Genomic DNA, 27,685 nt, shown 5'->3' on the forward strand with positions numbered 1-27,685 from the left:
AGAGATTTCTACCATGTGTGCTTTTCATTCAGTTGCATTGTGGACTTCGCATTATTGAGAACCGTTTTATATTCTTGCATACAAATACAAGTAATTTGAAGTTTATCCACAATTGTTGTATGTCCGATTTTGTGCGAGCACCGCACATTGTCAAAATATGTATTCCCATCAATAAAAAAATTCTTCTCTTGCTGCAATAAACAAAACGTCGATCTTTATACTAGTTTGAATCACAAAATTTTGAAATACCAGATTCAGTAAACAATTCTCATCATGCTTATGTTTTATTAGACAGCAAATGTTTCAATAACTTTTGAAGTACAAGAATAATTTAGTTTGCAAGTACTTTTATTGCTGCAATTTGTTACTTTATCGCCTTACAACGCTGATTCTGACACAAAATTTTTATAATTTCCAATTTCTGTGACTGTAATTAGATGATTTTTTGTCAGCAAAAAAAAATAAAATTTTTGTTGAGGTTACATAAAAACAAATTTTCGAACTAGAAAATTCACAACTTTACGTAGGCCCATATTCACAATGCTACTTCGACAATTCGAAATGCGCAAAATTTAAACAAATGTATCGGAAAGGGTTAACTCCAAAAAAGATTCGGTCGCGTACTGTTAATCCCAAATAGATCTAGTTCCACATTTTTATTTTGTGTGAATTTATGAAGATACTTTCTCAAAAATATCATCTGTTTCACGGTCAATTCAAATGAAAGCCTTCGAGTTGAATTTTTATAGAAATCTTTATTTAAACAGTAAAGTGCTTTATGGTGTATAAACAACATACAAGTGAACTAAATCACAAAAATTGTAAATTCTTTTCCCTTCTTCTTCTTCTTTTACAATTTTAATATTATTTTTTTTACCACAAAATTAACATTAATTTCCTAACGGGCATCACAACGTATACGTGTAGTTAGTTTAGTTATACATCCAATACAAAATGTTTCACTTGCTTTCCTGTTGTTTTGTAGTTTAGACAAACAAACATACATTTCCGTGCTACACAACTTACTCACTGCAACAACTTGATTGTTTTCAAATCATTTTTCCATTTTTTTCTTTTTTCGAATAAAATATTTGGTTCAAATTTCAGCTAAGTCAGTCGTGAACTTTTGACAGAAAATGTATGGACTTTCTGTCACGGTTTTCGCTATCTATGAAATAATCAATGAAAGTAAATAGATAGGTATGGCCAAACGTTCAAATTTGTTCTAGCCGGAGCACATACGGATTTGCATGGCGCCACCTCAAACGAACTCATTTCTAGTGACTTATCCGAGGGGTAAATCACTGATTTTATGACGAGGATTATACGGGATTATATGGGATTATATGGGATTATTTGGTGATTATATGGGATTATATGAGAAAGTGATTACCCCCTCGTACTTATCTACTTTCATTGGAAATAATGACACATAATCCATAGATTTTCATTTCACGGCTGACTTTACACTAAGCTTTGGTGTTCAAAATTTGAACTTCAAACAGAAAATATGAAAATAAAAACGAACTCCACTTCAAGAACAATAAATTTAAATTTTTATTTTAAAAAAATCACAAAAATTAACAAGAAAAAAAAATTTATAATTTTCCTACGATGAAATGAACTTTCTTCATTTCTCTCTACCATTATCAATAAATTGCCCCTTTAGCTAAACAATTTGTACAACGAAAAAGAACAATTTTTCTCAATCATCTTTGATGGAATGGATAATCTCATTTTCATTATTAATAAACAAAATTTTGGTATAAAAAAAGTTGTAAAACATTGATCGATCAAATGTTCAATTATACACATCACTTGGCATACAAAACGATGTCATGGAATGTTTATCGGATTTTGTTATGTTGATCGGAATCGATATATTCCAATGACCAGATTGAAAGGAAATTTAATTTAATTTAATTTAAAAAAAACGAAAAATATTATTTTCAAAGAACGGACAACGATTCCAAAGTTCAAAAGTTATGCGCTTGATGATACTATTTGGACCTGAACAAAAAATGCATAACTTGCGCTCTTCTCCTCGCCTATAACTTATACAAAACTTAGATCCTTCCATAACGTTTCTGTAAACAACAATTCATACAATCTAATCCATTCTGGTAGGATTGTAACATAATTCTACCAACTAATTTAATGAGATAAATAAAAAAAAATCTTTAAAATTAAGGATTTGTGGTTGATGCATGTGTACCATCTGGTGGATGCATCGATAGCTTGATATAAACGTAGATTTATGCCGCCAATTTCTGTAGAACTGAGGCTATAGTTTCTACCGAATCGCCGGTCAAAATTGTTCGATGGTCTCCTTCTACTGTGACAATTTCCACTTTGCTTGTACAAACCTGGCGAATAAAAATTGATTTCCATCAGAACTGGGCATCGAGCGAAAAAAAATGTATCAAATTACCTCCGATAGTCCATAATCAGTCGATAGCTTAGCGTAATTCTCAGTGGGCTTAATTAAAGTAACGTTGGACTTAACTTTAGATTCAGGTTTGTAGTTGTGCGCCGCCAACAATTTCTTGTAGAAGCTTAGTGCACACGTCGATATCTGAAGAGAAAAGGATTTATTCGATTTCCGGCTCAATTTTCCGTTGTTCTCAATCCAAACTTACCAAATCTGCCGGATATTTCGTAGCCGTGGTGATCATTTCAGTTAACCGTTTCAAGCGACTATCGAATGTGGGTAGACTTTCCAATTCCTTAGCAGTAGTAACGTAGTTGATGTTTGAACAAACCATACCGAAATAGGCCAGACCGTAAGCTTCATCCTGAGCGGTGGTTGATCCACCTTCCAATCGCTGCTTATGCGTTTCTGTGTACCAGCTAACGTATTTGGGTGAACCATCAAACATGACCAAAGTGGCTGATTCGCCAGTTTTCTCCAATAGCAACACCATTTCGAAAGCCACGGACGCACCGAACGAGTAACCAGCGATCGCGTACGGGCCCTTCGGTTGAACGGTTTTGATTTTGGTCACATAGAATGCGGCCAAATCGGATATTGAGCTGAGAGGAGCATCGGCTGTGCATTGGAGACCATATACGGGACAGGTCATTTTGCCGGCCAACGGTTTCAATGCGGTTACGAAGCCTTCGATGGCATGAACGACAAATAGTGGTCGTTGTTTGCTGTCGGTTGCGGCCTTCGATTGAAGCTTGACGAGTGTTTCGGTGGGCATCAGCTCCGACGTGAATACAACTTGAGTACCGTCACCAATTGCTTGTGCATCGGTGCCCTTTGTTGTAGTGGTTGTTGCTGTTGCGGTTTCTGCGGAACCGGATTCTAAGGAAGAGAAAAACGAAAATTTAATTTTCCGCTCGAATTCCAAATTGGTTTCGATTCAACGACTTACCTAAAGCCTTCAACTTTCCGAACGACAATTGACGGATTTCGGTTGCACTCATAACCACATCGTAGTTCCGTTCCAAGGTCTGTTTAATTTCAGCACCCATCAACGAGTCCATTCCCAAATCGGCTAGCGATGCTTGGTCCGGTACATTCTTCAAATCTTTGAGTCCCAAAATATTTGCGACACAGCCGACTAAGCTCACACCACTTGCAGCGTCAGCCTTACGTTTTTCGGCCACCACCATTGATGACAGAACGGCGTGTGGTTGTTGCATGAAAATGTCCATGGTTTGTAAGCAGGAGAACATTCGTTGAGGCAATGTTCCACCAACCACAGTATCGTTATCGCCAAGACTTTCGATAACCAGACCAGTATCACCGATCGCACCCCATTGAATAGCTGTTCCAGGTAGACCGTTCGCTTGACGATTCTCACAGATTCTTTCCATTGTCGAATTGGCAAGGCCGTAGTTTGTTTGGCCGATGTTACCACGACCGCACGAAATACTGGAGAAGCAAATGAAATAATCCAATTCGGGGCACAATTCTCGTGAGGCTGCGTCGAGATATTTAGTTCCATCAACTTTTGGTACACAAACTTGTTCGAAGTCCTTTTCGGTCTGGTCGCCCAATAAGCCATCGCGTAAAACAGCGGCCAAATTGAATATGCCACCGACTGGACCCAATTTGTTCGATTCTCTCAGCAGAGACTGGGTTCCTTTCAATGTGGTCACATCGTTGGTATCAATGGCAATTGTTACGCCACGATCTCTCCATCTGCGAACCATCAATGACTGATAGCCGGTCTTAATGCCACTTCTGGATGTTAGTACAATCTTGGTAGCACCTCGAGACACCATCCAATTGGCTAATTCCAGACCGAAACCTCCGAGTCCACCAACAATGATGTAAGATTTTTCGCGGTGCATATACGTTCGGGGGATGGATGTCATCAGTTTTGGAGCGAATCCGGTCATTTTGGTATTCTTCGGCTCTTCATCACGGACTTTGATAACGACTTTACCAATATGCTTGCCAGATGCCATGAAACGGAATGCTTGCTCTACTTGTTTGTCGTTGAAAACACTTGTGGGTAATGGTCGAACAGCACCGTTCTTGATACCATCAGCGACCAATCCAACAACTTCTTGGATTGTTTCATCATCTCCTTCCATAACGCTGTCCAAGAGAATACCATGGAACGAGGTGTTCTTCAAGAACACCGACATACCCAACGGCGAGTTGTTGTTCAAATCCAATTTTCCGATTTCTAAGAATCGACCATTCAAACCCAAGCAACGAACCGAAGCCTGCAATTTCTCTTCAGCCAAGGAATTCAAAACTAGATCGACTCCCTTGCCATTTGTGGCTTGCATGATGAATTGTTCGAATGATGTGTCACGAGAGTTGCTAATATTGGCATCAGTGAGCTGCGGGAATGTTTTCTTGAGATAGTCCCGTTTTTGCTGACTTCCAACGGTCGTGTAGACAGTTAATCCGTGGTGTAGAGCTACAGAAATAGCAGCTTGGCCAACACCACCAGAACCGGCATGGATCAGAATCTTTTCACCCTTCCTCATTCGTCCACGAACGACCAATGCGTAATAAACGGTTGAATAGACGCAAGGAACAGTGGAGGCTTGTTCCATAGTCCAACTGTCCGGAATCTCCCAAATCATGTTGCGACTAGCCACACAAGTTGTTGCCAATGACTTAGCTTGCACCATAGCCATCACTCTTCGGCCAGTTGAATCTCGTCCGGAGAATTCCAGGCCCAAAATACAATCTTGCGTTGCCAAGTCACCTGGCAAAGCATCGGCAGCCAATTTACCGGAACTTAACATAACGTCACGGAAATTGATTGGAGCGTAGTACACTGTGCACAATTCCAATCGCTTGTCTTTGGGATCAGGTAATTGTCGGGACAATGGTCCTTCAATCCAGTGCAAACTGGAGAGATCGCCTTTCGTTAGAGCATTCACGTACGCATGTTCAACTTGAAGTGTTGGTGTATCGGCTTCGTATTCCAATTTCAAATGTCTGAACGATCCCCAGCTGCCTTGTTTGTAAACGTTGGTCAACAGATCCTTCTTCAGTTGTTCGGCGAAGAATTTGCTGGTGAACGAGAATTTCTCCACATTCTTGTCTTGAATGTAGACCATGCGTGCGAATTTACCGCCATTTTCATTCTTGATGCAATTGATGAAACCCAAAGCTCCGAACAATTCTTCTCCTTGACTGACGATGTACACGTAACGGTTGTTTTCTTCGGCTGTAGCCAGTGCTGCTTTCAATTCTTCCACCCATTTGTAGTTTGTTTCCGTTACGTGAACGATTTGTTTGTTACGAGCTTCGAGATCGACCATGGGTCGAAGGAGATAGTAGTACTTGTTGGTCTTGCGTTGAACTGACACGATGGCCAAATTCATTGTGGCAAAGAGTTTTTCTGCTTTGGTTTTATCGAATCCAACAATGTTCTCCTCCAATAGAATGAAACCATCATCGCGAATGGACTCTCTCATGTTCTGTAGCAATGTGTTGGCCGACATTTGCGAAACGACATCGTAGCTAGCAACGATATGGCAATTTTGTTCGACCGGTCCGTTGAGAGCATCTTTGGTGACGACGCGTATACCTGAGTCACCGAGCGTTTGAGTGTAAGCTTCGGCACTGTGGTTTGTGATGATAGCCACATCAGTGACAAGAGTTGGTTCGCTTTCAATCAGATACTGGATCAGTTGTGCCATAACATTCTCCAATGGTTTGTCGCCGACAATATCGGCAACCTTCAGCTTCAGAGCTCCGCCACTGTTTTCAATAGCCAGTTGGACAGATGCTGCGACAGCATGTTGACGGGCACGTTCATCAGTTTCACACAATTCTTGTTCGTTCATGAATGGAATGAAGTTGTAGCGTTCCAATATTGGTGCCGATTGTGTTCCAGATCGTTTCGGTGCCAACGAAGCTCGAAGTCCTCGCATTTCAACACCGCCACTCTTGATGACATTGATATCCTTGTACATGTAACACTCGACGGTTTTCTTCTCGTCTGCAGAATTCTCGAACAGTTGGTATTGCTTCAATGGGTCGATGATGCATTTTTCGATACGTGTCGGCAGATACAGTTCACGCAAATCTTTACCCATGATGCTGAACTGCAACATGGTGTCCATAAAACTGATCCAGTTGTCTTCCCATGCCAGTTTTCCGGTTAATGCTTTCGAATCACATTCCGTAATGCCACGGAATTTACCGCCATAATCGTATCCTCGTAGCCGCAATTCCTTGTACACATCACCAGTGTTCATTAACAATCCAGACTTGTCCATGGCCAGTGGCTTCAATTGTAACTGTGTAGTCTCCATGTCTTCTGGTATGTAAATCTTGCCAGAAACAGCTAACGAACCACCTTCGCAGATTTCAAAGCGACCAGTGCCATCGAAGAAATTGACTCCGAATTTGACCGATCCATCTTTGGGTAAAATGGTAGCACGATGGAAAACGACATCTTCGAGAACGACCGGTGTCTTTTCCATTGTGCTGTTCTTCATTTTAGCGAATTGACGCCAGGCCAAGGTCATGTAACCAGTAGCTGGGAATAGAACACGTCCGTCGATTGTGTGGCCAGCCAAATAAGCATCCTCGTCCTTCGTCAGATTAACATCGATGATGGTTTCACCGGATTGAGCTGAAATTTGGGAAAAGATTTTTGATCAGATTAAGGGCTCGGATGTCATTCAACACAATTCGCTTACAATCTGCTCCAAGTTTTGGTACGGCGAAACGTTGACTGTGATCCCAAGAGACTTTGGAATTTAACATAGGTGTACCACGACCGACGGGATACGAAACTGGTCTGTACAATTTGGGAACAAGAGGCTGAGCACCAGCGCCATAGAGTCTGAGAAAATGTGAAATTAGTCTTCAAAGTCTTCGTCGCAATCCAGTGAAATACTTACTTGCCGACGTTGCTCAACATAAACATCAAATTGTTCTCGTGGTTCCGCTTCAACAAACTCAAGCTAGTCACGCCACTTCCCAGTGAACGCTTGATAATGGCTTGTAAGAGACCGTGAGGCGCGATCTCAATGCAAATTGCATTCTTCGGTATATGCTGAATGGCCTCGTGGAACAGAACTGGCGACAGTAAATTGTTGACATGGTAAGCAGCTGAACTTTGCTGAGCCATTGGTGTGTTCCAACCGCTCTCCGGAATACTGGAACTGATCCAACGCGATGTTCGAGTCTTCGGTGTTGGGATGATGCGGTCAAGCGACTTGCGAAGTTTGGGTCCGGCATCAGCGATGTATTTGCTGTGGAAGGCGACTCCAGATGAAGCGACTCCACGAGCGAAAATGCCCTCATCGGTAAGTTGCTTCACAACCTTTTCTATGCCCTCAACAGAACCAGAAATCTGAAAGAAAAAACGAGAAATTTGAATCCAAGACCAATAGATCCCAATGGGGTGGTTCAACTTACAGTGACACTGTCTTCGCTGTTATGACAGGCAGGGAAAACATCTTCAGGCAAACGTTTCTTACAATCTTCCCATGACAATCCTACGGCTGCCATTGCTCCCTTTTGGAGTTTCGAATCAATGATGCTCTTACCACGCCAATAAGCGGCCAATACAGTTTGTTCCGGTGTGAAACAACCGTCAGCGTAAGCGCATCCCAATTCACCCACGGAATGACCAACGATACCATCTGGAGTCATGCCCAAATGTGTAAGCAAATCGGTTAGAGCGACCTGCACGGCGGCAATCGAAACGAACGAGTACAAAGTATTTTCAAACTTGGAAGCATCACTCTTGGTCAAAATTTCCACCAAGTCAATACCCTCCGGTCTCAGAGCCTCGGCGCATCGATGAATACTTTGATTGAACACATCAATTTGCATCAAATCTTTAGCCATGCTCGGCCATTGAGAACCCATGCCAGAATAGATGTACCACAGCGGACGTTTGTCTTCAACCAGTTCCATAACTTCACGTTGTGGATCACCGCCGTTGACGATTGTGTATCCACGGTAGTAATGCAGGGGAATGTTTTTGGTGTGAATTTCGTTGATCAGACCCAAGTATTCCTCATCATCTTTGTGCTTTTCAACATCTTCGAGAAGCTCTTGCACACCGTCACTGGTACGACCGGATAGAACAACCAATCTTGGGAAACCGTCATCCGGTGTGATTGCCTTTGGTTTAGGGTTCGACTTAAGAATCACCTGAAACGAACAAAGTAAAACTTGTTGAACGAATGCCTCACGAGTTTACGTCGGGAAAAGGGGAAGCAAAACTTTAGTAACGGGAACTTCAATTGTTGCATCCGAAGCTGAATGGAAAAAATTTAAAAATTTTACTTACATGAGCATTAGCTCCTCCGAAACCGAAGGAATTCAAGCCAATGATACCGCCATTCCAAGGTGTGTTTTTGTCAACCACCTTGATCCGACCGTCAACAATTCCATACAGATCGGGATTGGGGGATTTATAATGAAGATTACCAGGAATGACACCTGCTTCCATTGCCAACAACACTTTTGCGATGGAACACACTCCAGAAGCAGGTTCTGAGTGACCCATATTTGATTTGACTGAGCCCATGAGTAGGGGCGTTTTCCTTTCCTTACAGAAAAAGTCGGTAATGGAATTGACTTCTTGCGGATCTCCAACTTTGGTACCGGTGCCGTGCGCTTCTACATACACAACATCAGCCGGATCTAAGCCGATGCTTTCGTACGTTTCTCGAATCAATCGATTTTGCATACGTCCATCGGGATATGTGATGCCTTGCTCCTTACTACCATCAGTATTGGTTCGCACATTCAACACGCTAGCGTAAATACGTCTGGCCGAAGATGACTTTTGCAAAAATGTCACAACACATCCATCGGATCTAACGTAACCGGCACCAGTTTCGTCGAAGGCTTTGCACATGCCTTCAGCACTTAACATTCCTAAGCGTTTGAATTGCAACGACATGGTCGGTTTCAGAATCAAACCAACACCGGCCACAATAGCTGAATCGCAACGTCCCATTTTCATGTCCTCGAACGCCTGCGCCATGGCATACAACGAACTCGAACAGGCAGTGTCTGTTGCGAAGCTGGGCCCTTTGAAATCGAATGTGAACGACAGACGATTGGCAAACATAGCTCGTGCGCATCCGGTGAGTCCATATCCATTTACGCGATCTGGATCGGCACACCAATATTGTTCGACTTCGGATGAAGAAACACCGATGTACACGCCGGTACGACTGCCACGAATTTCTTGTGGATTAACGCCTGTAAAGAATTTGAGGAGATTTGTTCAACAAAGTGGAAAGATTGGGTGAGTTTCTTTGATGATATTGCAAATTCAATATTGTGTTCAGAGTTAGTGGATTTGCGTCACCCCGCCCACCACAAGTCATAGATATTTAGGTATGTTACAACAAGCAAAGTTACGTAGAGTCAACCTTCCAAGGCAATAAGGTTCATAATTTTACGAGCGAGTGGAAGACAAATTCTAAAATCTCAGGGGAGCCGACTTGTATTTATGAATAACGGTCCCAACGAGAAACGTTTCATTCATCGTTCTGTACAAGAACTAGTGCTATATCAATCAACCTTCGAGTAATAACGCCCGAGCCTCGCTTGCCCTTAGAAGTCATCTGAAAAATCTCCTCTGTTAACGTAATACTTTTTCGAGAATCGTGTATCGAACATTGATGTAGTTGACCAGAACTGTTTCATTGAACCGTGATGCAAAAGATGTGCTGTGCATTTGCAAAATATGCACATCATCGTTTTCATTGGATCTACGTATTATTTCCGATTATCATCCCTACGCAAGCGTTACGTCTAACATGATATGAATGTCGATGTGTGACGTTCAATGTTATTAGTAAACATGATGGGGAAAATGCCAACGGTTCGTTTTGATTAATTTTCCGATGCAATCTCTCTGCTCAGTCATGAAATTTTTCAATTTTTTTTCTAGAGATATCGCGTGTCTAATCAAAATTAATTTTTTAACAAAACGTTAGCAGTCGTCCACATGATCACACACACACGAGATAATCTATTAGATAGTTGGCTGAGCCAATAAAAACCGTCCCGAGATGAGAGATGGCTGTTTAATCGCATTAATTTATATAAATCCAGTGAATGTGTTTCAATTTGTGTAATTGAAGCGTGGCACTAAATTTATTCATTGGCGTCAATTTTTGCTGACTCTCCGTCATAAGGTCACATCATATACACACCATACAGTATGTCTGAATCAGCAAAAGTTGTAAAACGTTCAATGTGGAAATTCTTTACGTTTTTGCACTTGAAGGGGCAAGTGATGCTGTAATATGTTTTGATTGAATCAGACAAATCGCAGAGGTTAATCGAAAAAGTTGATTTTTCCAATTGAATATTAATTCAATCGAATTGATGCATTATATCCACCGAGTACGATGTACGGTCGTTGTATGACATACACGTTATACGTTGCATTTAACGACAAACTCTATTTGAATTCCCATCGAAGAACGAGTTTTGTTTTACGTAAAATTACCGATTATTAAATTCGAAGAATTAAACCTACGCGGAACCGAATATAATGAGCGCCGTCCGAAAAAAAAACCCAAATACAAATCGATTTACCTGCATCAATAATAGCCTCATATGTGGTTTCTAGCAGCATTCTCATTTGCGGATCCATACATTCCGCTTGTTTCTGATGCACACTGAAAAACTGCTGATCGAAGAGCTCCAAATCGATGTCCTTTATTTTGCCAATTCTGGTTGGCAAATCGTACAATCCCTTCGGCCATCGTCGCGGATCATCGTTGACCATATCGACTCCATCAAACAAATTTTTCTTAAATTCTTCAATATTTGAACTTTCCGGCAGACGGCCAGAGAAGCCCGTTATGACGATATCGTCCTGCACAGCGTCGTAGCGTCCCTCCAGGTCCATAGGGACATTACGACGGGTGTCAGTAGCAACATCTGAGAATCGGGCTGGCATATTGTTGGTATGTTGGTTTCGACGTTTTTTCTTCCGTTGGAAACGATTTCGCTTTGATGGAATGGTGTGTCTGGTCTAACAACAACCGGCCACAACAAATAGAACTGATTTGATCGCTGTAAATAAAAACAAAAAAAAACGAAAATTAATTTAATTAAATGAACCGAAAGAGTTTCATTTAGCGGCGCGACGACATCATGTTATTTAGGTATGCGCCCGTATGTACACAGATGAAGTCGTACAAATTTATTCAGTTTATTAATGGGTGGCGTGGTGTGGCGACATTATGTGATTGTAATGTGTAACAAAACTGCGAAATTATTCAGACTGATTCAATACAATACTGTAAGCCCTATGCTCGTCTTTAGCGCGATTTCAAAGAACGTTGAACGACTCGGTTCCGGCAATGATTTAATTCTATGCAATTTTAATGACGAGAGAAGAAAAAAGAATCACAAAAGCCAAGCTCAATTTACTCAATAAAAGTGGCAAGAATGGATTTGCTGTCGTCTTATTACATTGATTGGAATATAAAGACATTTTCTGCACGTTATGTTGTTGGATCGTCATTTATTTCAATTTCAGACACGATTCATAGGTTGTTGAGCTGGACGGCAACGGAATGGCATTTGTTGTATGTGAATGATGAACGATTTGTTCGTCACATGGAATAGTTGAAAATTATGTCTTTTCACCCAAACAAGAGTGAAGGGGTACCTGAGAGTTTCTCTTTCGAACCTTTCAAAGTGGACTGTTTATCTGATAACGACTAACGACATTGACGATAAAAAAGCGATGCACTCTGGTTAGTGACTCATTATAAAGAAGAGTTAAATGCAGAAACGGTACTTGCCACATTAACGATTTATAAGAAAAATGAAATTTCATGCTTCGTCTCGAAAATTCTTACGAAGTTTCTTGTTTCAAACTATCAAAAAAGCTTTTATTGACATCGTCAGCCGATTTGAAACGGAGCTAAATTTCATTTTCCTTACAATTCGCTAATGTGCATGCACCGTTTATGTATTTAACTATTTAGATACAAGAATATATGTTGAAACTAACGAAGATTTCGTTTCAATCAATCGAATAGTTTCTACCAAAAGAAGTAAAAGATTCGACATATATATTTGGTGGGTGGCAATCTGCTTAAGTATGTGAAACGATTCGAAATAGATGTAACCGGACACAGGACAGTATATAAAAATATTTCAAAAATGTACAAAAATCAATGACTTTGTTGAGTCTGTAACACTGACCGATATAAAATCAATCTTATTGTATGAAAAGGTTTAAGAAACTCGGACGAAAGGTTACACAGAAAATTGTTTATTTACAGTTAAATATCAATAAAATATCAATATCAAATACGCTGATAAGTTTATGCAATGCTATGCAGTATTTATGACGCAATGAAAATATTTTCGATTTACTGATTGTGAAGACCATAAAGCTTATAGACCTGAACCTTTTCCGGTTAATATAATAATTTTTATCTGAGGAGACTAAGAGTTTTGATAGGATCTCATGACGTATTTTTGTTCGAAAGCTGAAGTTCTTGAAAATTCTGTACATTTTGTTGAAATTCGAGAATTCTTCAAAAATTTACAAGAAAAATGAGGAAATGTAGTTCTCAAAAATAGGCCCTGATAGATCTAAATCCTTGCAAATTGCGTCGTAGAGTTCAAAATTAACAATTAAAAAAAAATTAAACATTCGTCATCTACTAGTCAATTAACACTTGCAGCCTAAAAGAATTAAGCTCCGCAAAGCATGTCACCTTGACCTTTTAATCAAAATAGTAAACTTATTTAGTAAAAACCACGCATTCAACAATACAGCAATAAAAAAGAGCGTAATCAAATCACGCCTGAGAGATCGAATGCTGTTTTCCGCATATGTAATATTGATATGCCATATAAAGTGTATCAAAGAAATAATAAAAAAAATTGGTTAGACAAACCGCTAAACCGGTTACCAGTACGTTCGGAATTTGTGTAGAAAATCAAACTAAAAATAAAAACGCGAAATTCAACACACACACATGCTCGATTATGTGCAAAAAAACGAAAAGAAAATGAATATCAGGTGATCGCAAATAAATGGAGAGCAATTTATTTATGTGTTCAAGTTAAGCAGATAGACTTCATGCAGACATAATGTATTGTTTGACTATTATTACAGCTGTTATCGATAGTTATCCAAAAAATTACCGTTCAACTCAGTGTCTATTGGAACCTGTTGGAGTTATATTTACTGAAATTACTGACTATTGCCGAAATTTACCGAAAGTTTTTCAAAATCTACGGAAAGTTTACCATAATTTACCGAAAGTTTGTCAAAATTTGCCAAAGATTACCAAAAATTTGTCAGAATCTACTAAAATTTACCGAAAGTTTACTAAAATTTCCTGAAAATTTAAAATAAAATTCCCAATAATCGGCCGTCGTTCAACTCTAGCTAACGTCGTCTTATATAATAGTAGAATGTAAGTTAGAATTAATGGACAAAAGAATGACTCTGGTAAACCTGTTTAAAATACGTAGATCAAAAGAAGTAAAAGATTCAAGAAATTTATTGGTGATATGCTTTGCAGTTTGCGTAAGACTATAACTTACTAACAAGAAACCTTTCTGATACAAGTCTAGTTTTGAGACGTACATAATTTGAAAATGATAAAGGACATCATGTCCTAATCTCCATTACAATGCTATAAGTGAAATCTTTCATTGATTTTGCAGAATAAAGACATTTCTAGCACAAAAACTTATGAATAAATTTCTGCACGGCAAAAGAGCATTTAAACGAGTTGCACACGTGGTGTGTATGGTGCCCCCATCGAACGTTACTTTATAGTTTCCTTTCACTACACTGTACACGTATGTGTAATGTACGTAACACATCACACTTAACACTCGGTCAAGTTCAAAAGCGATGTGATGCATTTGAACGTGCACATAAATAAAAGATAAAACGTATAAAAAAACGTCGAGTATGTTTTTTTACTGCTGTCTTTGCTGTTGCTTCTGCTGAATTGTGCAATTTTCAATTTTATTTTGTTATCATTTCTTGCATGTGCGTAAACGAGAGACTTTTTTGAAATTTATTTTTTTCATTTATTGAATATTATATGTGGGGCAAAATGATATTAATTTCGTGAAAAATAAATTTGCTGGCGATAGCATTTTCGGTATATAATTTGAGTTTCAAATTATGTAATGCTTGACTGATCTTCACAGTTCAAGCGGATGAGATTCAAGGTCGAAATTCGGTGAAAATTTATGGAATTGAAATTTTATCGACAAAGGAATATACGAGGAAACGTCATTTTTTATCAACATCCACAATCCACATGCATTATGTATGGTAAAATTCAGGAAGTAAAAGATTCTTTCGGAGCCGAAAACGGGGAATTTTCATATAAACTTCCAAACTTCGTTCGGCCGACAACACGCAAAAACCAGACAGACACTAATCTGTATTGTTTCAATCGGTTGCAAATACATCTGTCAAAAGAAGTACAAGATTCGTTAATTTTTTTCGAACTTGTGATGCGACTGCCATAAGCCAAAGTTTTACAAAATCACATCAAAGGTCAAATTTTGCATTTTTTTTACATTTCTTTACTTTCGTTTGGGCACGTTCATATTAATACCTCCGCAGAAAAAGATGGGTTAGTCATGCGGGGTAGTGCGAACATAATGCCAATCTTACATAATAAATCTTGTGCAAAGAAAGATTAATGTTTGGAAAAGGATAGTTCGTTTGTGACATCATTTCATCATTTGTTAATTATCAAACCAATTATAGAACAACAACTTCTGCGATAGTAGACATGACTTAACTAATACGAATAATTCACTACAATGCATATTACATATTTGAACGTATAGTCATCTCAATCAAAACTGGCCAGACAAATTTAATCTCGTTGAGAAGTCACTTTTAGGTACCAATTATAGTAAAAGTGTGCAAATGAATAATAAACAAAGCAAAGCACCAGGTGCTTTGAACAAAGTCAATTGTCTACTTATCCACCACTCGTCTGTTATCTTTTATGATTAAGTTTCATTCATTTACAGAAAACGAGAAATTGATAGCGGATCGTACGAACATAATCAACTACTACGTAATTTCATGGTATAGGTAACCCGAAGAAAACAGTTTAGCAAATTCTCTTCAAAGAAATTCGCATCAGAAGACAATCACACTATGGAACCATATGTCTACGGTATGATAAAAAATAAACATACGATGATGTAATCGGCTGACTTTCATTCGCTCACGCCACTTCCCATATATACAGAAAAAAAAAATTGAAATAAAAAACGCTACACACGATTCATAACTCAAACATTACGGTATATTTATCTTGCTTAGTAATGTTCGACTATAACTAATGCTAGAATGATATTGTTTGCCTGTTATTGAGTGTCTCTTATCAACGAAAATTAATATTTGGGCAGCAAGTCGTCTGTTTATCGGAGCTTTTTTTTTAATCGGTGCAAAAGTTTGTCGGCTGCTTATTTTTAGAAGAAAGTTTTTTTGCCGATCGTTTAAAATTGCAGCTGATTACATGGCACTTGACGAACTGTTTAATTGAAATTATGTAACGAACAGTTTATGGCCGGAGTCATTGGTTTATCACCTCGCTATTTATTTTAGATCATTAACTTCGTTGATTCAAGATAAATTAATGAAAATTAATTTCTTTTTCAAATTAATTACGTCTTGATAGTGCAGTTGATAAGGGAAAAATGTTTTTTTTTGTTATATAATTCAGTGACACCATGCGGTTGCCACCTGTAGACAAGACATATTGTCTCTATAAGGTCGATCTATGTAATTTAGGCGTTACGAAAGGATCTTTTAACCCACTGAAAGACATAATATAATTATGAATCTCAGTTCTTCTAGATTTTTTTATCCGTTTCTCATCGAAACTTTTCAAATTTTTTCAATTTGAAGACTTACAAAAGGAAGAAGACCCACAATCACTATCATTGTGAATTACAGAGACAAATTAAATTCTAATTATTTGTCGTGTCTGAGAAGGCGAAATGTTTTGCAAGCATCGAATTTACTTTCATTTCCAATTCGAACTCTATTGCATGGCATGAAGGTATCCGCAAAATATGACGAAGTAAAAAATCCACGTTACAAAACAAAACGTTTTTTGCAATAGAAATATGAAAGAGAATGAGAGAAACATAAAAATTTCACTTTTCTCCCAGTTATTGAAATTCAAAGGTAAAAATTTTTTTAAAGTCAATTGAAAGTCAAAACTGATTCAATTGAATTGGTAAATCGGTAACACAAACCTTAAATTCAACGAAGAAATTTTAATTCGTAAAATTATAATCCTTCAAAATTCACTTTCTCGTTGCAGAAATGACTTATCGGAAATTTATTCTTAAAGAAAACATAAAAAATTTGTTTTTTTACTAAACTGTTGACAGTATCACGATTTTCAATTTAAAAGACAAAAATATAGTAAACTCCGAACCGATCCATTCAAAGCGTAATTTAGAACTAAACTGAATAAGCAACTGCTCTTCATTTGAATATACGTAAAATGTGTATTATATAGCTGAGAACATTTACCAGATAAAATAGTGTTACGGTGGCATTTGTTCGCTCCAAAAAAAAACCATATATTCACATTACGAGTACATAATAATGTAGTCTCGGCAACATCATGTAACAAGTAGCGAAATGTTTATTACGTTTTTTTTTCGATGTGTACATGAAATGTGGCGATAATGGGCAATTTGATTAAATAACTTCGGCTCATCACTGAAGTGGTGTTCCTCCATATTTTATGCATTTTTGTGACCGCATGGATTTGATAATATCAATTAAAGTTCTGTTTCATTTTCGACTAGAAACTGGATTGTCTACAAATCGTATTTGAATTTAATTTACGGATTTTCCGTCTCAGAGTGTGTATTATGGTGTTCCGTTGTATACATCTATCAAGACGAAATGACTTTCGGATTTTTGATTTTCAATTTAGCTCTTCAGATAAATTAGTTTTTGTTATTTTGATGAAAGCAGACGGTGTTCATGTCATTCTGACTGTTTCACTCTGTTTCAGAATTTTTATTGGAACTACTAATCGGGTAGAAGATGGATTTTTCTTTCAGAGAAAACCATATTTACCAAGCTATTTTCGCTAGAAATTTACTTTAGTTATATAAAGGCAATGCTCTCGTATCAACTACACTAAAATTAACAATATTGCAGGTAAAATTTCCTCTTGTGCAGTTAGCATACTTACCTGAGAATTTCCATTTAACTAAACTTTAATGAGATAAATTATAAATTAGCACATTTCTCTTGCAGTTGAAACAACCAGGGCCGGACTGGCTACCCAAAGGCCCTTCGGACGTTGAATGAAGAAAATCGTGTAGAAGATGGAAATTTAACAAGCAATTTTCGTCAGAAATTTACTACACAATAACGTAAGGACAATGCTCTCGTAGCAACTAGACTAAAATTAATAGTATTACAGGTAAATTTTCCTCCTGTGCAGTTAGCATTCCCACCTGAGAATTTTTATTTAACAGAATTTTAATGCGATAAATTAGAAATTGTTTGTTGTGTATCTTTGCCGTTTGCTTCGAAATTTTGTGTTGTTTTTCTTGGTTTGAATCGGCCGATTGCCGATTCAAACCAAGAAAAACATGACAAAATAAATTAGAAATTGGCAAATTAGAAATACATTTCGGGCGTTGAATGAAGAAAATTTGTAAAAGGTCTTTTTTCATACAAAATAGCAAAAGTCCTTCGAGAATCGCCCGAATGCCCATAAGGCCATCCCGAGCGTGGAAGAATCAATCCAACCAATCAGTTAATGTCAACCGAATTTAAGTCTAACTTTGCTACAACTGCTGTACCAGAGTGGGTCAGCTGGTAAAACAGCTGAAGCAAACTTAGACACATTGGTTGACATTTGATGCAGAAAAATTACAGTCATTTGTCAACAAAAACAAATTAGATCAAATGCCCAACTATTCAGAAAGTGAATACCCATTTTACAGTATGTAGGTTAAACATTATTGTTTTGGTAGTGGCTTGTCTCACATAATTTCCTTCTCCGTGAAAAACCATAAACCCGAGAAAAAGTTTCCCAAGGGTACCCAAGGAAAGAGTATTTCTAGCAGTGAAGAGACTTCACGGGACTCAGAAAACTGTTCAAGCTACTCCTTCAAGCTTTTTATTTTTCTTTTGTTGTGCTTATTTTAAGCAACTTTTTCATAGCTTCAGTAAATGTAAGCTCAAAGTAAGCCTAAAATTGGTAAAGATTGATTCAACTGAAACTTAGACAATAAAACGAGTTCGAAAATATTGTTTCTCTCAATGGTGGGTGTTTTCAGTGTCAAAGGTGGTGAAAACAGGGAAGAAGCATCACTATCTGAGAAAGAATATTAAGAGAGAAAGATCCGTTAGACCGACACTTTTCGTAGCTCTTTCGAATTGACTTCGTCACACTAGAGCTACGCAGATGTTTTTTTGTATTTGTAATCACCTTGAAACTGAAATAAATGAAATGATGATGATGATTAAAGTATTTCTAAGAGAGATACTCATGCTATGTCCCACTACCATATCACTTAGTAGTTTTTGCTGGTCCACTCTTCAAATTACAAATCCATGAATATCTTACATGTCCCATTTAATCTTAATATCCATAGACCGTATACTCTAAATATTAATAGCCACAAATCTTCCATCTGACATTGTTTTCAATGCCAAGGTTATACACACAGAATCAATATAAAGGCTTACGTCGTTGAATAACAGTAGAGATAACGTTTCAATTCAATAATGTACAGGCAGTGAAAGATATAGAAGTTATATTACGAGATGATTGCAGTAATAAATTGTTATAACTGTCCGTAGGTTAATAAAATCGGTAACAAAGTGATCCATGAACAACTTTCAACTACCCTGTTTTAATTCAACGGAGTCACCCAAGAGATTTTCCATTTTTAGTTTGATTTCCAAGGAAGATGAAAACTACGCAAACTCTGCCCCATCTACTTCCCATGGCGCATCTACTTCCCATGGCGCATCTACTTCCCATGGCGCATCTACTTCCCATGGCGCATCTACTTCCCATGGCGCATCTACTTGAGTACTATTTCCTTCTATTGATCACAAATAACAAATAGCACCTGTTCCAGTATGTGCTCGCTTAGTTTCTCCCTCGATTGCAAGATTGCTTTTTCAGGACTTGTCGAAATGTAAGTCGTTTCCTTAGGAGTATTTAACAGGGGTGAACGACCTCAATCTATAATTTATTCTCCCTGATTCAAAACATTTATGGCGTTGGCGGTCAAGCAAACGCGTGTCCGTCAATTAATAAATCATTGAAATCGTCGCATTGTGGATTGTGGGTGGGTGTATGTAATGGAAAGTGTCGATAAATCAAATCGTTTATGTAATCGAGACTGCTTCCAGATGTTAGTATGTATTATTCCGAGCTGCCCAACAGTCAACAACAAACATCTAGTGTTCACATAGCCATTCTATCTTCAAAATTATTAATAAAAATAACAAAAACAATCGAAACCATTTCGGTAAATAGGATGGAAGAAGAAACAACACCAACTATAGCCGAAAAAACCACTTGATGTAAATAAATAATCAACTGTTTGGTATACACATAACTATATGGCACATACGTGTAAAAATCGGATGATTTGACGACCAAGCAGACCAAGCAATTCGCAACGACGACGCTTCGAAAGATTGATGTATACGTGCGAATTGCTTTGGAAATCGGCCGCAATGTAGTTTGCATACGCAGCTAATTTTTGGTTGAATTATTTGTGTAAAATCTGGATGATTGAAATAACGCCAAACTATACCGGTGGAGTGTGGCTAAATCAATAATTATATTATCACTGGTTTAACTGTTCTGTTCAAAGGGAAAAACGATGTTTTTCCGGTATACGTATCAAAAGTTGATGTATTGATTTTCTCTAATGCACACACAGCCCACACTTTTCTAAGCACTTGATAATAATAAAATTTGTGAACTCAGTTCAAAGACAAAATTTGGACGAATTAATCGATAGGCTTCAAGATTTCATTTAATCAACCGGGGACACAATTTCTGACTTTATATGTCACTGTAAACTTTATCGGCGTTTTCTTGAAAATTTTGATGATGAAAATTCTCGATAAATTTATCACACCACACTTTTACGTTATGAATAACAGTTCAAGACTGAATTTTTATGTGTTTATCCGAGGTAAGTATATTCTCAAAAAAACGCGAGTATGACGAATAAATGTTGAGAAAGGCGAAAATTTCATGTTTTCTAGTTCAAATGTTTTGTAGAGAGGAGAGGTTTTGTGTATGAACGGAACATACGTTAAATATTATGCTCAGTGTTGGTATAATATGATTGGACTTGGATAAATTAGACATACGACTTCCGATACCAAATTATCTCACAATACTAAACAATAGGAACACGATTAAAATGGGGAAAATAACTGTTACGTTTTGCTAATATTTGAATTTTGATATAGGATGTTCTGTAGAATCAACGGCACTAGGACATGGCAGAATAATTTGAATCATTCCTTCAAGTGAAATGTAGAACGAAAATTTCGTCATAGAATTTGTGCAAAATCTTAATTAAAATGGAAAAAAATGTTTCAATCAAAATTGATCAGCACATACCTCAAATATAATTTTAAAATTCACTGGAAATAATAATTTATTTCATTTAACAACAACGAGTAAAATAAATTACTAAAAATAATTTAAATTTTAATCAAAAACTAGAATATATCTTCTTCGTATTTCCTAAACACACTGCACAGCAGCTTCTCGATCACAATTAAACTAAAATTAACTTGCGAACAGAACAAACCCATAAGCAAAAGCCGCAAAAATAATGCTTTTCACCCAAACAACAGAAAAATCTTCCGAAACATCAGAGAGAATCACCATTCACACCATCAGATAAAAAACCATTTTTTTCTCTCTCTTCGAATGATACAATGTTCTGCAATGTATATGAAATGTATGCCTCGTGGTACGATGTCAGACCATTTTCAAGCACCAATCAGATGATGTTTCACTATAGAAAATTGAAAATGAGTGCAAAGTTGATGCGGAATAGAGAATTACGATGAGAAACTTTTCTGTGTAATGTTTATTATACACATGCATGAGAACGTTATGGAGAGGTGAGGTTTTTTTTTCTCGAGTAATTCGATTTCTTTTCTTCAAATCTTTGCAATGGACATTACGATGTGACTGAGGTCAATCAATTGAAATTAAGTAATTTCACTGAATCAGCTGCAAAGTCTAAAAGACATGATGTCGTTGCCTTCCTGTTCGATTTCGACCGTGTGACAACAACAAAAACACCGGCTTCTCACCGAATAAATCATTCTCTTATAAATGTTATTGCGACATTGACCTTGGGGAACAGCGAATGTTTTGGAAATATATCAAGCAGATAAGTATAGAACTATGGGTATAATGTATAATATAGCATCATCGGCTGGTTTAATTATTGCTTAACATTTGAGAAATGCGTGATACTGTGCTGATTGATCGAATGGAAATTCTTTTGGAAGTACACACAGTATGCTCAATTTATGATTGGAAAATTTACGGTCGTTTGAACGAGAACAAAGAGAGTTTTTTTAGGCTGATTCTATTCGCACGAGCGCGCGAATAGCCATTTCACAGTGGATTTGACTACTCGCACGCGCGTGCGAATATCCATTGTCCGTTGTAAAACGATTTTGGAATTTTGGGAATGGTTTTTGCCACTGTTTCGATCTGCGAGAAGTATTAAATATGGACGTCTTTCGACGTTTTGCATTAAAATGCTGTTCAAAAATACCACTTCTCATCAGGCAATGGGGACGGTGGCAAGGAAATGACAAACCTATAAGAGGTAGGTCATACCTTTATACATGTACATCTTCAGCGAATCATAAACGGAAATGTTAGATCATTTTCGTATGAAAATAAACTTCCAAACCATTTTATCACCATTCTACACATAACCACCCTTCGTTATTTAGTAGAATTCGAAATCCTGAAGTGTCAGTCGAAAGATTATTTTTTTGTGTTGAATGTCAATTTTGAGGTTTTGGACATTTTATATCGAAAAATATTTTCTACCTATTTTTAATAGCAGTATTCCATAATACACGTCCACTCTTTTCTTTTCCACTTAAAACAACTTCAGGTCTATACAATCACTGGTCTACGAGTATGGCTGCATACAGCTTCGAGTTAATCCAACCGTGCTAAAGAATCCAATCCAGATCTTTCATGTCATACTTATTACATTTTTTCTTTCGTTGAATTCAGTCTTCGCTCTCAGACTATTATCAGTTCTTCTTCGTTTCAAAGCTGTTGAAAATATGTATGTACAATCATCCGATTGCAACTGGAGCAGACTTTGTTTTTAACAACAGAACTAAATCCAAGAAATTTGTCTTCTATAAAAAAAATGCTTGATTTGAGGTTTTAATGAAAAAATTCATCATTTTGATTTAGTATAAAAATTTGAATGCGTGCGAATAGTCAAATCCAATGTGAAATGGCTATTCGCACGCGCGTCCGAATAGTAAAATCCAATGTGAAATGGCTATTCACACGCGCGTGAGAATAGCCACAGTGTTTTTTATTGGTAACTTATATAGAACATTTGAAGATCCGGGTATCAGCACATTACGTACCTTCTTCCAAATTGTTGTTTTGATGAGTGGGAACGTTACAATCCGACCCGAAGGTGATGACTGACAACAATATGGAAAAAGTTACGTGCTATAATTTACGGGCTTCTGGTCGTGAAATGTTAAAATGGCCACATAAAAATTGCATTTATTACCTGCCCCAGCCCCATGCGAAAGTTCACAATTACATAGCTCTGGTTAATTTCCTTCAGTATCCTTATCCTATGTGGAAATCCACTGTGGCATGGTCAGGTAGTAAACAAGAATGCATTTATTACTACAGAAACAACTTTGTGATACTTGCAAACTCTTTTTTGTGTTTTTGAGCAACTTATTCTTCGACAAGTGCAGTTCTTTCAGCTCAGATACATAGACTCCACTCTTGTAGAAAAGAATGTTACCGAAGCTCGTGCCTCAAAAACACAAGTGTGTTTTATTTTATTACAAAATTGTTACGTCGTGTAATGAATTACTTTCGCAGTATCCAATGTAATCTACTATTACCGGACGGACCCACTTAAAATAAATGTCTTGCATGTTTATGAATTTACCGACTGTAGTCTTTTTGATCAGTTCCTTTGGACAAATTCTTTTCGAATGTGATGAAAGAAGCTAAGGTTCTGAAATTATAGGTTAGGACACCTGCGAGGGCAGGAATAATTTGCGCAACGAGTCCAGAGGAAACCTTTTTCGCCTTTAATTTTTCATCAATTATTCAAACTCATTTTTCGCCTTCTACTTTTCCACCTACCCATGAAACTCTTGTATATCTGTTTACATCGCAAGTAGGTAGTTTAAACACTTGTTAGAAAATACTCTACTGTACCAGTTGCGAATTTTTGGCGATACATTTGGAATGAACTGATCTCAGGGTCATGCGTTGATAAAATAGAACAAAAACGATTTTTCACGTGATGTGGTCGACGGTCGTTTCGATTCAGTTGAGTTCAGTTCAAACATGAAGATGGTAACATCGAATTTCTTTCCTTTTATTGATACTAGAGGTGAGCGCCGGCGCCAGTCGCCCCGATCGCCGCCGAAAATTTCAGTAAAAAGTCAGCCGCCGCCGGTCGAAATTTTAAATTGTTCAGCCGATTGCGCCGCCGCCGGTAAAAATAAAACACTGCGCCGCCGCTGCGTCGCCGGTTTATTTTTTCCTCATTTTTCGGCACAAAGTAGAGGTAATTGGGAATGAGATTGTTTCACTAAGTACGAGAAAAAATAAATTTTTATCAAAAAAACACAATAGAATTGAGTGAGGAAAACCAACATATTGCATGTGTCCAAAATGAGAACGCATGGTAGACATCTAATACTTGACTAATGATTCGAAAAAATCTGTATAAGTGATGGTATCTTGTGAAAAATGGACTCGTGTGTAAAGTCAACTCCTTCGCTGCGCTCGTATACGTTGATGTTGATAAAAAGAGAAAATAATATTTTGGAAGTTCTATATCACCAATCAATAACGTCAGCAAACGTCAGATTTTTCAACTTTCTTCTTTATTGACCATGGAAAAGTATGAAACTAGTGCAGATTTCGAAAAATCTGGCAAAATAAGTTTGAGTTTCGGCTGGTATGTAGCTCATTGGAAAATCGAGACTTTTTCGGATACTTTATGTACGTTTTGGATTTTGAGAACTTGAAATTAGTGGAACATTGGTGGTTTTTTTTATATAAAGTTGAATAGAAAGTATATTACTTATTTTTCCGTTTGAATGTCCAATTTTTCTGGTAACAACTATTTGAAATTTGAGTAACAACAAGATGAATTAAAAAATGGTTTCTGAGGTATTAGTTTCACTGAGAATGTCTTAGACCGCTTTTTGTCAAAACAAGAAATTGAATATTTAGCAAAGGTCTTCAAATGAAATATTATAAATCTAGATAAAATCGAAAAAACTTTTCCGAAACTTCAGTCGATTCACGCCGCCGCCGATACTCTGAAAAATGTTTACAGCCGCCGCCGAACAAAAGTTGACCGGCGCACACCTCTAATTGATACGGTTAATATACTGAAACTGATTAATGTTTGGAAATCCGATCAATTTGGAAAATTTTGGGAGTGAGATGTAAACCGATGCGTCCCTTAATTAATAATCAGTCGAAAAGAAAATCTATTGAAAGATCACTGTTGCGGTCTGAAGAGACGGTACCGGTGCATCTTTCGATGATTCAAAAAAGTCTATGTCACATTGCATCAGGTTATAAGTCAACAGTGACAAGGTCATTTAGAAAATTGGCCACTGCTGCATAAGTATCAAATTCAATTAAGAAAGCATTTACCATCGTATCCTAGTCCAATTTTAGCCTCAACTTACAACAGATTAAAAAAAGGAATAAAATTCACTGTTATGGTAAAAGCAATTTGTGCGATCTCTGCATTTACTGTACGGTAATTAGCTGTTCCTTAGCGACAACGTAAGTCATGCTCTTATTAATTTTAATAATTTGATAACAGGTCAATTGAATCTGTATTTTTCTTCGTTTCCAACTTCGACGGCCTTGTTACTGTGTGCTGTGCTGCAAGAATGTTATAGTGTCTAGACGAAACTTCGAAAATGTTCATCGTCAAAACATTTTAGATTACGACCGCATGAATGGAGAAAGAATCACGAATGATAGAAGTGAGTTTATCAGACACGCGTAAAAAGAGTGAAAAAAAATTATTTTGTCGTGTAAGTTGTATTATGTTGATGTCATATCACTGGAACTGTTACCATATTAATGGTCAATGTATCGCTCCTTCAAGAATCTGTTACTTCTTTTGTTGAAAGTATCTTTTAGTGATGTATACCCACAGAGTTCATTTTTCATAAGTTTCGTAAGTTACACATAGTAACCTGGTCTCGAAGTGAGACCAAGTCGGGCTACTCGGCCGTAGAATGACTGGTAATCGAAAAAGTGTACATTTTTCCATAGTAGCAGTCTACTGTATCCACAGGATCCACAGACATACAGACACACATTAAGACCATTAACCGGTTCGTACAAAAGTACTGATATCTCAAAGAAACCATTCGTTGAGAAAAAAATTTATAATAAACAAAGCAACAATATGAAACACTTTCGTCCTCAGGACACCGAGACCTATCCATCCTATGTAACCTCGCAAAAACCTATGTTGCATGGTGGCAATTGTAAAGTTCCATTTTTGTGTATCGGATAGAATGACGACGGCACAATTTTCCATCGTTTTCGATATCGGTGGGTGCACTTGACACCACAAAATTTGATGGAAAATTGTTGGCTTTTCCAACTGCACCAAGTGCAATATTTGGTCTTCTTGATACGGCAAGTCGTAGATGTAGATGCTCTTGGACTTAAACTCACTTATTTCACGGGCTATCCAATTATGTAGTAGAAAAAGTGAGAAAAGACAGAGAGAAAATTACTGCCTGTAATAAATAGATTTTTTGGGGAGATGTTTTTGTGTTGTTTAGATGTTGGTTCGACGTACTATTGGCTGTTGTACAGGATCAGGCTGTTGATCTATATCCGAATCTTGTTCAGCTATAGTTATATCCATTGCAGCAATAGTGCGGATGTTAACGTCCAAAAGGTACACTTTTGGTTAATCTCAAATTGAGTCTTTGGGTTATGGAATCCCAGGAGGTACATTTGTGGAAGGGGTGCCAAGAAATTCCACTTGAAAATATCGAGTTATTCAGGAAAAACCTAAAAATTTTAGGTCAAGTGCAAGCATTTTTTCGTTGTTCTACCAAAACTCGAGTTCCAAAAAATTTTCTTGGAAATTTATTTTTCCCACATTCTGGACACTACAAAGTATCCAAAACCACTTAAAAACAAAAAGAAAGTTTTTTTCCTCGCCAGAAATGAAGGTTCAAAGTCGAAATTTCATGAATAATTTGGCCCAAACTTTGACTTTATACCGTCATACGGAAGGCCTGCTCCAAAATTTTTTTTGCGGAAAGTGGCTTAAAAACATCTTTGGACTACCCCTTCCACAAATGTTCCTCCTGGGATACTAAACATAACCCAATGTCTCAATTTGAGATTAACCAAAAGTGTACCTTTTCCCATACATACATTGTGGACGTTAACACCCGCACTACAATGTGCGTTCAACCTCCTTGGCTTTATCATCATCCTCATTCCAATTCGGATCATTGAATATTTCCCATAATTTCATCTTACATTCGGATACATTACACTGTAAAAAGAGTGGGGATAAATTTTCATACAAAATAGTACTCTATTTGTCAGGTGTCAATCGAAGTACTTTTGCTTGAAGTGCGTTGCACAGTCACATAATTCTTTTGCAGATTGATATTCGGCCATGATTGAAAACGCACTAGATTGTGGTAACATTCAACAAACCAAGCCCATACCGTCATACAATTTGTTGAAAATCGAGTGTATTCCAGTGTGAATTCCAGATGTTCCAGATACGTGTGCATGGCAAAATTATCGCGAATTTTCTTATTAACCTGTCACAGACGGCAAGCATAGTAACAGTTTTATTATCTGATCTATTACTTAATTTGATCGAAGATTTTCATAGATTGATTTCAGAAATCTTTTACTTCATTTGTTTTGAACATGCTTTTTGCTATATAAG

The 27,685-nt window shown here is 37.4% G+C and overlaps 1 protein-coding gene and 1 long non-coding RNA gene across 4 annotated transcripts; one reads left to right on the forward strand and one right to left on the reverse strand.

Annotated features, from left to right (window-relative positions):
• Positions 1-1,278: 1,278 nt before the first annotated feature.
• Positions 1,279-27,662, forward strand: LOC119078602. The gene is made up of 3 exons (XR_005088036.1): positions 1,279-1,399; positions 19,645-19,646; positions 27,640-27,662. It is a non-coding gene; the product is annotated as an uncharacterized LOC119078602 (long non-coding RNA).
• LOC119078601 (fatty acid synthase) lies at positions 1,864-21,222 on the reverse strand. 3 transcript variants are annotated; one of them, XM_037186192.1, is made up of 10 exons: positions 21,079-21,222; positions 11,012-11,494; positions 8,739-9,661; positions 7,856-8,599; positions 7,336-7,790; positions 7,132-7,277; positions 3,381-7,064; positions 2,640-3,310; positions 2,432-2,575; positions 1,864-2,366 (listed from the first exon to the last, which is right to left on the reverse strand). In XM_037186192.1, the coding sequence occupies exons 2-10, from the start codon at positions 11,376-11,378 to the stop codon at positions 2,256-2,258; spliced, it is 7,245 nt and encodes a 2,414-aa protein (XP_037042087.1). In that variant the 5' UTR covers positions 11,379-11,494; positions 21,079-21,222; the 3' UTR covers positions 1,864-2,255. The 3 variants fall into 3 exon arrangements, with proteins under 3 accessions (XP_037042087.1, XP_037042086.1, XP_037042085.1); XM_037186191.1 differs by lacking the exon at positions 21,079-21,222 and adding an exon at positions 20,069-20,226; XM_037186190.1 differs by lacking the exon at positions 21,079-21,222 and adding an exon at positions 16,700-16,905.
• Positions 27,663-27,685: the final 23 nt, after the last annotated feature.

Source organism: Bradysia coprophila, unplaced genomic scaffold, assembly GCF_014529535.1.
Source record: "Bradysia coprophila strain Holo2 unplaced genomic scaffold, BU_Bcop_v1 contig_297, whole genome shotgun sequence".
Lineage (NCBI taxonomy): Eukaryota > Metazoa > Arthropoda > Insecta > Diptera > Sciaridae > Bradysia > Bradysia coprophila.

Coding starts and splice junctions, on each gene's coding strand:
- LOC119078601 (XM_037186192.1), bottom strand. CDS start 11,378: ATGCCAGCCCGATTCTCAGATGTTGCTACTGACACCCGTCGTAATGTC. Junction 9,662..11,011: donor TGAGGCTATTATTGATGCAG/GTAAATCGATTT, acceptor AATTCTTTACAG/GCGTTAATCCACAAGAAATT. Junction 2,367..2,431: donor CTGATTATGGACTATCGGAG/GTAATTTGATAC, acceptor TTTATTCGCCAG/GTTTGTACAAGCAAAGTGGA.